This window comes from Leopardus geoffroyi, chromosome C3 (genome assembly GCF_018350155.1).
Source record: "Leopardus geoffroyi isolate Oge1 chromosome C3, O.geoffroyi_Oge1_pat1.0, whole genome shotgun sequence".
Taxonomy (NCBI): Eukaryota; Metazoa; Chordata; class Mammalia; order Carnivora; family Felidae; genus Leopardus; species Leopardus geoffroyi.
In genome coordinates this window covers 65,037,133-65,050,330 of record NC_059338.1, presented here as the reverse complement: position 1 = coordinate 65,050,330, position 13,198 = coordinate 65,037,133, and the positions used below count along the sequence as shown (strand labels likewise).

The following is a 13,198-nucleotide window of genomic DNA, read 5'->3' as shown; positions in this document are numbered from 1 at the left end:
ATGGTCCGTGAGTTCGAGCCCCGCGTCGGGCTCTGGGCTGATGGCTCAGAGCCTGGAGCCTGTTTCCGATTCTGTGTCTCCCTCTCTCTCTGCCCCTCCCCCGTTCATGCTCTGTCTCTCTCTGTCCCAAAAATAAAAAAACGTTGAAAAAAAAAATTAAAAAAAAGAACAGACAAGTTGAATAGAAAATCTATAGGAAAATGATAATCTGGATCAAACCACGTCAATAGTCACATTAAATGTAAACAGTCTGAATACTCCGATTTGAAAGGAAGAAAATGCCAGACTGGATAAACAAGCGAGCCCTAACTATATGCCGCCTATGAGAAACGCACTTCAAATATAAAGAAAAAATCCATTACAAGCGTTAAGTGGGAAAGGCTATACCACATAAACAGTGGCCGTAAGAGAGCTAAAGTGGTTCTATCGATGTTAAATGAAAGAAACTTAAGACGAAAAATGTGAAGACGAGCAAACAGGAACATTTCATGAAAAGGACGATTGAGCGAGAGGTTCTAACAATCAAAAATATTTATGCATTCAATAACAGAAGTTCAAATACATGAAGCAAAATCTGAGAGAACTACAAGAATAAGCGAGCCCATAATTACAGGTGTAGGTTTCAAATAACCCTCTCTCAATAATCGATACAACAAGTAGACAGAAAACCAGTAAGGACAAGGAAAACTTGAACAACACTACCAACCAGCTTGTTGTACTTGACATTTAGAGAACACTCCGCCCAGCAATGGGAGAATGATATTCTTTTGAAATACACACAAAACGTTTCCTGAGATAGACCATATTCTGGTCCAGAAGCCAAGTCTAAATAAATGTTAAAGGATTCACGTCAAAGTATGTTCTCTGACACAATGGCATTAACTTAGAAGTCCATACAGAAAGATTATCTGGAAAATTCCCAAATATTTTGAACCTTCACGATAAAGCTCCAAATAACCTATGGTCAAAGAAAAACTCAAGATGGAAACTAGAAAGTGTTTTTAAGTGAATGAAAATGAAACACAACATATCCAGGTTTGTGAAATCCCTGAAGAAGGACAGAGGAGGAAATTTATAGCATTAAATGCCTAGATTAGAAGACAACAGAGGTCTCAAATCAACGATCTCAGCTTCCACCTTAAGAAATAAGAAAAAAAAAAGAGCAAATTAACTAATAAATAACAGAAAGGAAATAAGGAACATAAAAGCAGAAATCAATGGAATAGAAAAGGAAAAACAATAGAGAAAACCCATTGAAGCCAAAAGTTGGTTCTTCGATAAATCTCCAAGAATGACTGATAGGAAAGGCAGAGAGAAGGCACAAATTACTAATGTCGAGAATGGGAGATGTGGCCTTGCTACAGTTTCTACAGATATCAAAAGGATAATAAGGAAACATCACATCAGTCAATTAGACAACTGAAGAACAGGCAAATATCTCGAATGATAGAAAGTACCGAAACTACTTTCATTCAAGAAGTAAAAGATGACAGATCTGTGTCCATTAAAGAAACAGGATCTCTGGTTAACAACGCTTCACAGGGAAAATTCCAGGCCAAATGGCTGCACTGGTGAATCCAACCAAACACTTAAGAAATGATAAAGTAGGGGCGCCTGGGTGGCGCAGTCGGTTAAGCGTCCGACTTCAACCAGGTCACGATCTCGCGGTCCGGGAGTTCGAGCCCCGCGTCAGGCTCTGGGCTGATGGCTCAGAGCCTGGAGCCTGTTTCCGATTCTGTGTCTCCCTCTCTCTCTGCCCCTCCCCTGTTCATGCTCTGTCTCTCTCTGTCCCCAAAATGAATAAACGTTGAAAAAAAAAAAATTAAAAAAAAAAAAAAAAAAAAAAGAAATGATAAAGTAGCAGAATGGAAAAGGCTATACCAATTCCACACAACGTCTTCCTGAAAATTAAACAGGAGAGAATATTCCCAACTTACTCTATGAGGCGGGGATTATCCTGACACCAAAACAGACAAAGAAATTACAAGGACAGAAAACTAACGACCGATATCCCTCATGAACATGGACACAAAATTTCTGAACAAATTAGAGAACCACATTAAGAAATTGTATCTATAAACATATACAAAGGATTTTATACCATGAGTAAGTGGGATTTATCCCAGAAATGCAGGTTGGTTAACAAAAAAAAATTAGCCTATCAATATAATTCACCATATTAACAAACTAAAAAAAAAAAAACTATATGATTCACTCAGTAGATGCAGGAAAAATATTTAACAAAATTCAACATCCATTCCTGATAACAATTCTTAGCAAATTATAAATAGAAGGCAGTATCTTTAGTTTGATAAAGAGTTTCTGAACAAATCTACTGCTAACATCATACTTAATGGTAAAAGATCAAATGCCTTCTAAGACCAGGAACAAGACAAGAATGTCTACTGTCACCATTTCTTAAAATTTTCTTTAATGTTTATTTATATGAGGGGGCGGGGAGGGGCAGAGAGAGGGGAGACACAGAATCCGAAGCAGGCTCCAGGCTCTGAGCTGTCAGCACAGAGCCTGACCCAGGACTCGGATTCACTAACCGTGAGATCATGACCTGAGCCTGAGTCGGATGCTTAACCAACTGAGCCCCCCCAGCTGCCCCTCCATTCTCACCATTTCTATTCAATGTCGTGCTGGGAGTTGTAGCCTGTAACGTCAAGAAAACAGAGAAAGGGTCCAGATTGGAAAGCAAGAAGTCAAATTGTCTTTATTTGCAGATTACATGATCATCTGTGTAGAAAGTCTAATGGGATCCACAAAAAAGCAACTAGAACTGATAGAGTTTAGCCAAGTTGCAGGATACAAGATCAACAGACAAAAATCAACTTTGTTTCTATATAGTCTACTAGAGCCTAAACTGTAAAACCCCACTTACGACGGGATAAAAGTATGAAATAATTATGCATAAAATGGACAAAGGAAAGATCTGTATGCTGAAAACCACAAAACATTGCTGAGAGTAATGAATGAAGACCTAATAAGCTGTGTTCACGAATCAGAAGACTCAGTATTGTTAAGAAGTTATTCTCTAGAAATGGATCTATAGATTCAGTGTGATCCCAATCAAAATCCCAACAGGCGTTCTTGGTACAAGGTGATTCTACAGAGTCAATTTAGGAGCTGACTCTAAAATGTATATGGAGAGGCAAAGGACCTAGAATAGCCAAACAACTTTTTTTTAATGTCTATTTGTTTCTGAGAGAGAAAAAGAGACAGAGTGTGAACAGGGGAGGGGAAGAGAGAGAGGGAGACACAGAATCGGAAGCAGGCTCCAGGTTCCGAGCTGTCAGCACAGAGCCTGACGCGGGGCTCAAATTCACAAGCGGTGAGATCATGACCTGAGCCAAAGTTGGGCACTTAACCGACTGAGCCACCCAGGCGCCCCTGGACAAAACAACTTTTAAGAATAAATACAAAATTGGAAGGCTAATAGTGCAGTATCTGATTTCAAGACTTATTATAAAGCCACCATAAATCAAGACACTGTGGTATTGGTATAAAGATAGATGAACAGATCAATGGAACACTACGTAGAGAGTCCCAAAACAGATCCACACAAATATGGACAAATAATTTCTAACAAAGGTAATTTAGTAGGGAAAAAGCAGTTTTTATAACAAATGGTACTGGAAATTTACACACACACACACACACACACACACACACATATTGCACCATATTAACAAACTAAAAAAAAAAAAAAAAATCCTACATGATTCACTCAGTAGATGCAGGAAAAATGTTTAACAAAATTCAACATCCATCCCTGATAACAGTTCTGAGCGAATTATAAATAGAAGGCAGTATCTTTAGTTTGATAAAGAGTTTCTGAGCAAATCTACTGCTAATATCATACTTAATGGTAAAAGATCAAATGTCTTCTAAGATCAGGAACAAGATAAGAATGTCCACTCTATTTCTTAAAAAATGTTTTAATGTTTGAGGGAGACATATATATATATATGTATATATATATACACACACACACACACATATATATATTTATATTTATATTTATTTGTTTTTTTTGTTTTTTTTTTTTTGTTTTTTTTTTTTTGGGACAGAGAGAGACAGAGCATGAACGGGGGAGGGGCAGAGAGAGAGGGAGACACAGAATCGGAAACAGGCTCCAGGCTCTGAGCCATCAGCCCAGAGCCTGACGCGGGGCTCGAACTCACGGACCGCGAGATCGTGACCTGGCTGAAGTCGGACGCTTAACCGACTGCGCCACCCAGGCGCCCCTATATTTATATTTATATATGCATGTCTTTTACCGGTATGATGTTAGCAGGTTTTTCAGAAACATTTTTATCAAAATGAAGATACTGCCTTCTATGAGTATGTACATACACACACACACGCACATATTTGCAAAAAAACCCTTTAATCCATACATTGCACAATTTTATTAAAAAAAATGAATCTAAGGCCTAAACACAAAATGTAAAATTATAAAACTTCTAGAAGAAAGCATAATATGAAACCTTCCTGGTCTTGGGTTAGGCAAAGATTTCTTCTTAGATATGATACCAAAAACATGATTTATAAGAGAACACACAGAGAAGCTGGACCTTCATTCACCAAAACTATTTCTCCTCTTCCAAATACATGGTCAAGAGAATGAAAAAGTAAGCCACAGACTGGTAGAAAATATTTGAAAAACGTGTATCTGATAAAGGCCTTGTATCCAGATCATATTAAACACTCTCAAAACTTAATTATAAGACAAAAATGATTTCAAAGCGGGCACAAGACATTTCATCAAAGAACATATACGAGTGCCAAATGGGCCCATGAAAAGATGCCAAGCACCGCTAGTCATTAGCGAAATGCAGACTAAGAAAGGTGAGATACTACTGTATGCCTATTATATAAATAGGCTAAAATTAAAAAGACTGACCACCCTAAGGGTGGGTGAGGATCTGGAGGAGTTGGTAGGGATATAAAATGGTACAATCACTTTGGGAAACACTTTGGCAGTTCCTTAAAAAAAGGATATGTACATCTACCATATGGTCCAGCCATTCCGTTCTAGGGATTTCCCTACAAGAAAAGGACACATGTGTCCATACCAAGATCTGCACAAGAGTGTCCCCAGTACTTTGATTTGTAGTAGCCCCAAACGTGAACCAGCACTCATGGCCATCAGCAGGGGACTATGCGGACAATGGACTGCTACTTAGGAAAAAGAATAAAGGCACTACTCATACATGTGACAAAGTGACTGAGTTTCAAAACAATTACGCTACGTGAAAGACGCCGCTCAAGAGAGTGCAGACTGTGAGATAGGATTTCATGGGTATAAAACTCTAGGAAATGCAGGGCAAAGGGTAAGAGCTGAAGTCGCTCTATGGTTGCCTGAGCGTGGGGAGGCGGAAGGAGAGATGCTGGACGGGGTGATTGCAAAGGGTCCCAAGGAACCTCTTGAGGGTGAGGGATATGTTCATTGTCTTGACTGTACTGCTGGTTTCCTGGGTCTATACATATGACACAGCTGACCAAGTGTGTGCCTGTTCCTGTATTTCAAGTGTATCTCATTAAAGCTGTTTCGTTATGTTTTGAAAAAGGAAACGTGCCGCGATCGTACGGTCAGCGGTGCAGCTAGGATTCACACCTTCAAGACCTGGGCCCTTCATCCTGCATCGTGCCGGCCTCAGCCAGCTCCCGAGACAGTAGAAGTGACGGGCTCCCTTTTTGCCCCGGCCCCCTCTCCCTCGGCACATCACCCCAGCTTCTGGATCATCTCCTTTTCCTCCCCTCGCTCCCCAGGCAGCAGCAGACTCTGGCGCCTCAGGCCACCTTGCAGGGTGGGTCCTGGAGGACATGTGACGGGCATGTGGCCCGTCTCTGGGGGGCCACACATCTGTAGGCAGAGCCTACATGAGTGCAGATCAGGAGGGCGAGCTGCTGATAGTGCTTTAGGCTGAAAACACTGAAGGAACCACGGTCCTAACCCCAACCTGCCCTCTACCGTGCCTCACCCTCAATTTCCACATCTCGGACTCAGAGAAGCAGGTGATGAGTGTTTACAGAAAGCGCAGCATTTCAATTCAGCCACGTCAGTGACTTGGGCAGGTCTGTGGCCAAGAATGTTCACACAAAGGACGCTCCATTTTCCTTACCTTCCACTGTCCCCAGTAAAAACTCTGGCAAGGGAAGATGTACTATTTACTGTATTCATGCAAGATTGGGTCACGGCAGCACAGGAGGAAAACAGTTATTTTTAAAGCAAACTATCATCTGTTTTGCAACCTAATTATATAGACTGGAGCAGCTCAGATGGTCCACGTGTGCCATAGATTAAAGGGCAAAGACGGACCAGTTTGGACTCTCAGACTCTAATAGTCCATTTGATGTAATGGAATAAAATGCATAATGTGCATGTAGTAAAATAGAGCACAGAGAACAAAAGGCACAGTTTAGACCGTGCTGAAGAAGAACCTTATAAAATACCTATAATTACACCTGCATGACTCAAAATGGAAGTCACATTCAGACAATGTCCGCTACACCCACTCAAATTCCAGGGGCCACAGAATTGTGGATTCCACACATGGTGCTGAATCTGGAAGGGTACGAGGTGAGCGGGCCCGGGCCATCTGCTATTGGCAAGCATGTACGTGACTACAGATGGCTGGCGAGAAAGCAGTTCTGTATCAATGAACGCTACCAGCAGGTAAGGAGCAGGTTCCTCATCGACCCGTCACATTTCTGCGGTCACAGCTGCAGGGGGGAAGGGACCATAACTCAGTCTGCCTTGAGTCACCTTTCATTCACACTCTCCTGTGTATGGGTTAAGTCTAGAGCTTGGCCAAACCAACATACCCACGTGCCTTAGTCTCCGCACAGGAAGCATTGCTAATTTCACCCCATTTCTGGGCCACTCTCCTAACTCACGTTCATCGAGCGACTCTCCTACTACCACTGAATTCCTACGACAATCCCGTAATGCAAGAATTGGCTCGGGTTTGTAGATGAGGGAAACGGGGTTCACAGATGTCGAATAAATTGCCCAACATCTCCTAGAAAATTAATGCTGAATCTAAGAGGAAAATCCAGAGCTAACTGTAAAGTATGTAGATGCTCTCTGAACTCACTTGTCTTTAACTCAGTGGTTCCCAAACTTTGCTGCACGTCAGAATCGCCTTGGAAAATCACTGAGGAGTCACCTAAAAAGATACGGATGCCTGGGCTCCCACTCGGGAGGCTTCCTAACTTCACTGGCCTGGAGTGTGCCCCAGACACTGGGATTCACTGCAAAGCTCCCCAGGTGACTCTCAGGTGCAGTGAAGTTTGGGAAGGGCTGCCTGGCCTCCCGGCCATCACCTATGAGGCACATCACCTGATGCCCTTGGCACATGGGATGTGCGTGGCCAGTGCGGGCTGTTTTCTTGTCGGTCTGCGCTCCCTGAAAATGAGCTGTATACTTAACAGGTCAGCTGGGCTCCCTCCCGGACCTAATTATGCCACTTGTTACTGTAGATAAAAATGTAATCCTATCTTATGCAAACAAATAAAATATGACTGTGTAAAGGGAACTAATGTTTCTTTAAAAACTGAACTCAATGCTTTGGGAAGATGTGATAAAAATGAGGTTTTTTTTCTAAAGAGATGCCGAATTAGGTGGAAATGAGAAATTACAGAGTGGGGAAAAACTTAAGAATCTAGAAAAGGTCTAACACCAGCAGGCTGCACAAGTGTATTTTAAGTTCTTGGATCAGTTAGAAGAAACTTAACGTAAAAACCAGACCATTAACATGGGCATGCTTTATGAAAGCCAGGACTTTGGCTGAAAATTCATCTCAAAGAGAAAGCCGTGGCCCTGTATCAGAACATCAATGAATAAATACACATGTGTACGTTTTAAGTGGAAATAAAAGGTTCATAGGAGGTGTTTTTTTGGAGATTGTTACATGCAAAAAAAAAAAAAAAAGGTTCATGACGAGAATGTGTCATTTGACAGGTTTCTCCTTTTTGACTTTCTCAACGGACCATCTCCGGCCTGTGCTGCATGAGCGGACTTCTCTGATAAGATAACTGGATGGTCCTTCTCTTCCAGAAAGATAGCTAAGCTAGGTAACAGAGACATGCATTGATTTTTCGAAAATACAGCACACGCTCCATTTGATTTAAACACATAGTGGACAGACTCCTGATAGACCCATCTTTTTCGGGGACAGCTCTCGATCATCAGGGCCTTAGGGTCTCCTTCCCAACATAGGAATTCCCACGGGGGTTCTCAGCCTCCCCCCTCCGCCCCTCACATCAGCTTGGCAAAGCAGGGGAAGGCTCCAGGACACATGGGGAATCAGCCCCATAAGCGTTCCAAAAACCCTTTCAAACGGGGATATTTGGGGCACCTGGGTGGCTCAGTGGGTTAAGCCTCCGACTCTTGGTTTGAGCTCAGGTCATGAGGTCACAGTTTGTGAGTTGGAGCCCTACACTGACAGTGCGGATGCTGCCTGGGATTCTCTTTCTCCTCTCTCTCTGTCCCTCCCCTGCTTGCGTGCTCTCTCTCAAAATAAATTAGTTAATAGAAATGAAACAGGGAAATATTTAAGCTTAAGCTAACGCTATGTGCAAAACAGGAATACATCAGCGTAGAATTTTCTATTGTGACTGGACACATCTAGAAGATTTTCGTCCCCTTCCTTACACGTGCATACGTGTGTACATGCATGTGCGTATACAATCCATACACGTAAGATTCCGGTGCATGTATGCGCATGGCGTGTCTAGTTCCTGCCGCAGAGACCTCTCTGAATCCGGCGTCTGAGCCTCTGATGGCCAGTTAACAGCCTCACGCTCTGCTCTTTGCTTCCCTGCAGGGTAACTAATTAATAAACTTCCCTTTAATTGAGTTCTGGCTGCCAGGTCCACAGGGATTATTACTTATCTATGATAAGTAAACAAAACCTTCCATTTTTAAACACCACTTCAAATCTCTCATTATATTTTAAACAGATACAAATTCGCACAAGTCAAGTGAGCCACGGGCTGGAAGCTGTGCACATTCGGGTGCGGATTCCTCTGTTCCCAGGAAGCTGGTGTCGTGGCAGGTAGGTGGCAGTCCGTGGACCGTCTCCCCTTCTCACCTACAGATACATTAAAAAGCACCCCCGAGGAAGTCCGGGGAGCCATTAATGGCACTTGCCTTTTCCTCTACCCTGGATGTATTATTTAAGAGCAATGTGCCTTCACAATGTATAAATACGAAGGTGAAGGGAATGTTAAATATTCTGCAAGTGCCCAGGACGTGCTGAGCGCTGGAGCATCGGTGGGTCGAGGGAACGTCCCAGCCCACGCTCCTGTGACGCTGCACTTTTCAGTTCTTACAGTTGAAGCAACTTAACTAACGGTTTATTTTCAAGATCCTTTCCCCCTTTCAGGTTCCAAATTAAGGGCAGAACCCCGCACGCGCGCACACACACACACAAAAGTGAAAAACCGGAAACCGCCGTTTTCAGCGTGGTTTCGAAACCCAGAAGGAGGAGACCACCCCACCTCCCGAGACCTTCCGCGCAGCGCCATTTGGAAGCAACTTGGCTGAAAATTCGGATCTTTTGTGAGTCACTCTCTGCCGACGGTGCAAGAATCCGCTGCGGGCTCTGATTATTTCCGTTATTATTGACTTAAAAGAATAAAACAGCTTAAAAGAAATAAAGCTTTAAAAAAAGAAAGCTTAAAAAACAAAACATTTCTCAGACTCCCACGTTCGTGCTGCTTCGACACAATCCAGGAAAAACAGTGAGGGCAGGATTTAAAAGCCAGCCCCCCAGACTGTTAGGGGGATAAACTTCTGTTATGAATTTTAAAGGTCTGGATCTTCTCATCCCTCTCCTAATCCCTTGTTTCCTTCTTTGAGAAATTTTTCTAAACGGAAGTGCTGGCCATGTCACGAGCCCTTCGCTGAGAATCAGTCCCCACCCCCACCCCCTTATGACCCTGGCTGGTTTCGGGAGAGACTGGGGCTGCTGCTGGTCTGTCTCCAGGGGCACCCAGTGCCCGGCACGTGGGGCCAGTGTCTCCAGACTCCCAGGGAGGAGCCAGCACAGCGAGCAGCCGGGGCTGACAGAGCCTTGCTGCCTCGTGGAACCACAACCCCAGGATGGGGTGGATGGTGAGATCTCAGGCCAGGGGGCAGGAGGAGGGGCAGGGGCAAGTCTCCAGGCTCAGCTGAAACTAAAGGCGAGGGCAGCCAGAAATATAAGCAAACGAGTGATACAGCACCACGGATGAATCTCAGATGCGTTCTGCTAAATCAAAGATGCCAGACACAAAAAGCCGCATGGGGATCACGTGATTCCATTTATGTGCTGTTCTGGGTAAAGGCAACACTAAAAGGAGAAACACGGATCAGTGGTTGTCAGGGGCGAGAGGTGGGGGGGGGGACTGTCCAGAAAGGGCAAAGAGAGAGCTTTCTGCGCTGGTGGCTTTGTTCTGTCTCTGACGGTCGTGTGCTTACGCAACCGTACTGATTTGCCAAAACGCCTCTAACAACACACAAGAGGGGCAAGTTTTACCAAATGTAAATCAGACTTCTTTAAACCTGAAGTAAAATAACAGCTGGGGGCGCCCGGGCGGCTCAGTCGGTTGAGCGTCCGACTCTTGGTTTCGGCTCAGGTCATGATCTCACAGTTTGTGGGACTAAGCCCCGCATCGGGCTCTGTGCTGACAGCAGGGAGCCTGCCTGGGATTCTCTCTCTCCCTCTCTCTCTGCCCCTTCCCCCCTCACGTGTGCACACACACATCCTCTATCTCTCTCAAAATAAGTAAATAAATGCTAAAAAAATTAACAACAATTAAGGAGGAACAGCCATGGCAGAAGACTGACCCAGCAGAAGCGTGGAGATTAGGGAAGGATAGAGCTTCCACTGGGGGCGGGGAGAGAAGTCCTCAAGACACAGCTCCAGGCTACTGGTTTCCATGTCTTGGGCAAGAAGACTTGTGGAGGACTCGGGAAGCCCTTCCACGGATCCCAGTTGGATGCCTTAACTCCAGGCTCCACCAAGAATCAGGTTTGTTGATGGTCTGTGTTAGTCGATTAGCTTCACAGTTTCCACGCACTGGGGTTCATCTCCTACTCGGGGCTCTTGTTTGTCTTCCGGGGACCCAGGTCCTTGGGGCAATCATTCAGAGGGCACAGGGGGACCAGCTGCCCACGCTTCGAAAGCCCTCAGACGTGGCCATGGAGAGGCTTTGAAGCTGCTGCTCGGCCAGCCTAGCGGCTCACATTGCCTTGCAAAGTGCAGTGAGGTCCACGGACCCGGGGCCCACGGTCCAAGAGCCCATCTGAGATACTCCCCAGTGTGTGGAGCGCACGACCTGGCAGGCAAAGGGGAGAACGCGGCACCGAGGTCAGTGCTGGCTTCGAATACGTAGCCCAGAGGGGACTGGGCTCCTGGCAGTGACGCTCCCCACAGGGCAGGGCCTGGGCCCCGGGCTTAGAAGAACGTCACTGACCGGCATCACCCAAGGGATGGAGGCAGCCAGAATCCGGTTCGTTCTAAAAAAGTCTCGTTTCTAGATTATTTTAAAAGCACGCCTTTGTTTCTTCCAGCTCCACAGAGGGGACTCAAGCTAATGATTAATAACATATCATCACGGTGCCTGGCGCATAAATATCGGGCTTTCATGAAAAGCACCTGTACAGGTTGTGAACAAAAAGATAGTACTAAACGGCTGTTTTTTCCGCTTCAAGTTCTCGCTCACCTTCCCCTGGCAGTAGTTACATTTGTAAATGACCTTCGCCCCCCAACAGCTCAAAAGTGAACCACAGTCCAGACTCGACGTTTGTCTGGAGCTCCAGGTGAGCAAACCCCATACCGGTGGAATCGTACCCTGCTTAAGAAAAAAGGGTCAGGGGGCGCCCAGCTGGCTCAGTTGGCAGAGCACGCGGCTCTCAGTCTCAGGGGTGTGCGTCCGAGCCCCACGCTGGGCGCGTCGCCCGCTTTAGAAACCAAAAGGGTCACGGCGGCCCTCGACGGCGGGTCTCTTGCTGGGTGGAGATGGGGCCACTTACTTCCTCCTTTCCCGCTTTTCTCCATGCGGTACTGGTAAATGTGCAGCGTGAAGAGCATATGCGAGTTGCGGTGGCCTTCTTCGTCACAGTCCTGCTGGCTGCCGCGGCGGGAGGCGATGGCAGCGTCCAGGAAGAAGGCGGCCTTCTCCGCCGTGGGTGCCCGCAGCTCACTCTGGTTCTGCAGCTGGAAGACACAAGCCGAGAGCTGAGGCGCCAGCCGGAGGAGGGCCGGCGTGCTGCCCACACCTGGCTCTCTGTTCTGCGGAAAAGCCGCGTGCCTCTCGAAGGCCGCGGGTCCTTCCGGAACAACGGCCTGTACTCACCTGCAATTCCCAACCAATCCATTTCAGGAAGTCCATAATGAGCCCACGTATGGCAGGGAACGTAGGTTGACAATTTAAGTAATAGCAGGTGTGAATAGCAAATGGTTGTATCCGAGTGAACGGCAGGGAGCAGGGGGCCCAGCCTGATCTCTGCAGAGGATAGTAAACTCCCCCCGACCCCGCCCTGCCCCCGCCTCAGCTACGCACCCACCCAAGAACACACGAGGGACATGATCTCAGGATCTCTGCATCCTGATCTCTAAGATTAGAACGTTTGGGGGCCCCTGGGTGGCTCAGTCAGTTAAGCGTCCAACTTCGGCTCAGGTCATGATCTCACGGTTTGTGGGTTTGAGCCCCGCGTCGGGCTCTGTGATGACAGCTCAGAGCGTGGAAAGCCTGCCTCGGATTCTGTGTCTCCTTCTCTCTCTCTCTGCCCCTCACCCGCTCACACTTGGTCTCTCAAAAATAAGAAAATAAACACTAAAAAAATTAAAAAAAAAAAAAAAGATGCATGAAAACGCCCAACATACTTGACTGTCTCATCTCTACTGTTTAATTTATCTTTAATCCCTAAATTCATGCTCATGGTACTTATTAACTAAGAAAGCATCATGGGCCACGTGTCCTAATCCTATGAGATCCCTTGGAAATCAGAGTAAACCTTAATGAGAACGATAGTATCAGAATTTGACTAGCACCCCTTTTTGGGGCGGGGGAGAAAAGGAAACATCTCGTTTATTCAAAGAAATGGTTTGTGGTATGTGCCTTGGGGTCGGCACACATTCTGATACTTTCCTATCCCGACTCTGACTGCACGTGTAATTCTGAACTCTGAGGGCCG

At 45.6% G+C, this 13,198-nt stretch overlaps 1 protein-coding gene across 4 annotated transcripts in view; it reads right to left on the bottom strand.

Moving 5' to 3' along the window:
* KIF26B (kinesin family member 26B) overlaps positions 1–13,198 on the bottom strand; it is a 478,254-nt gene that overhangs the window by 71,835 nt on the left and 393,221 nt on the right. For all 4 annotated transcript variants that reach the window (XM_045453192.1, XM_045453195.1, XM_045453194.1 and 1 more), the window contains one exon: positions 12,035–12,218. In XM_045453192.1, the coding sequence (XP_045309148.1) occupies positions 12,035–12,218 (184 nt within the window). The remainder of the gene's footprint in view (positions 1–12,034; positions 12,219–13,198) is intronic.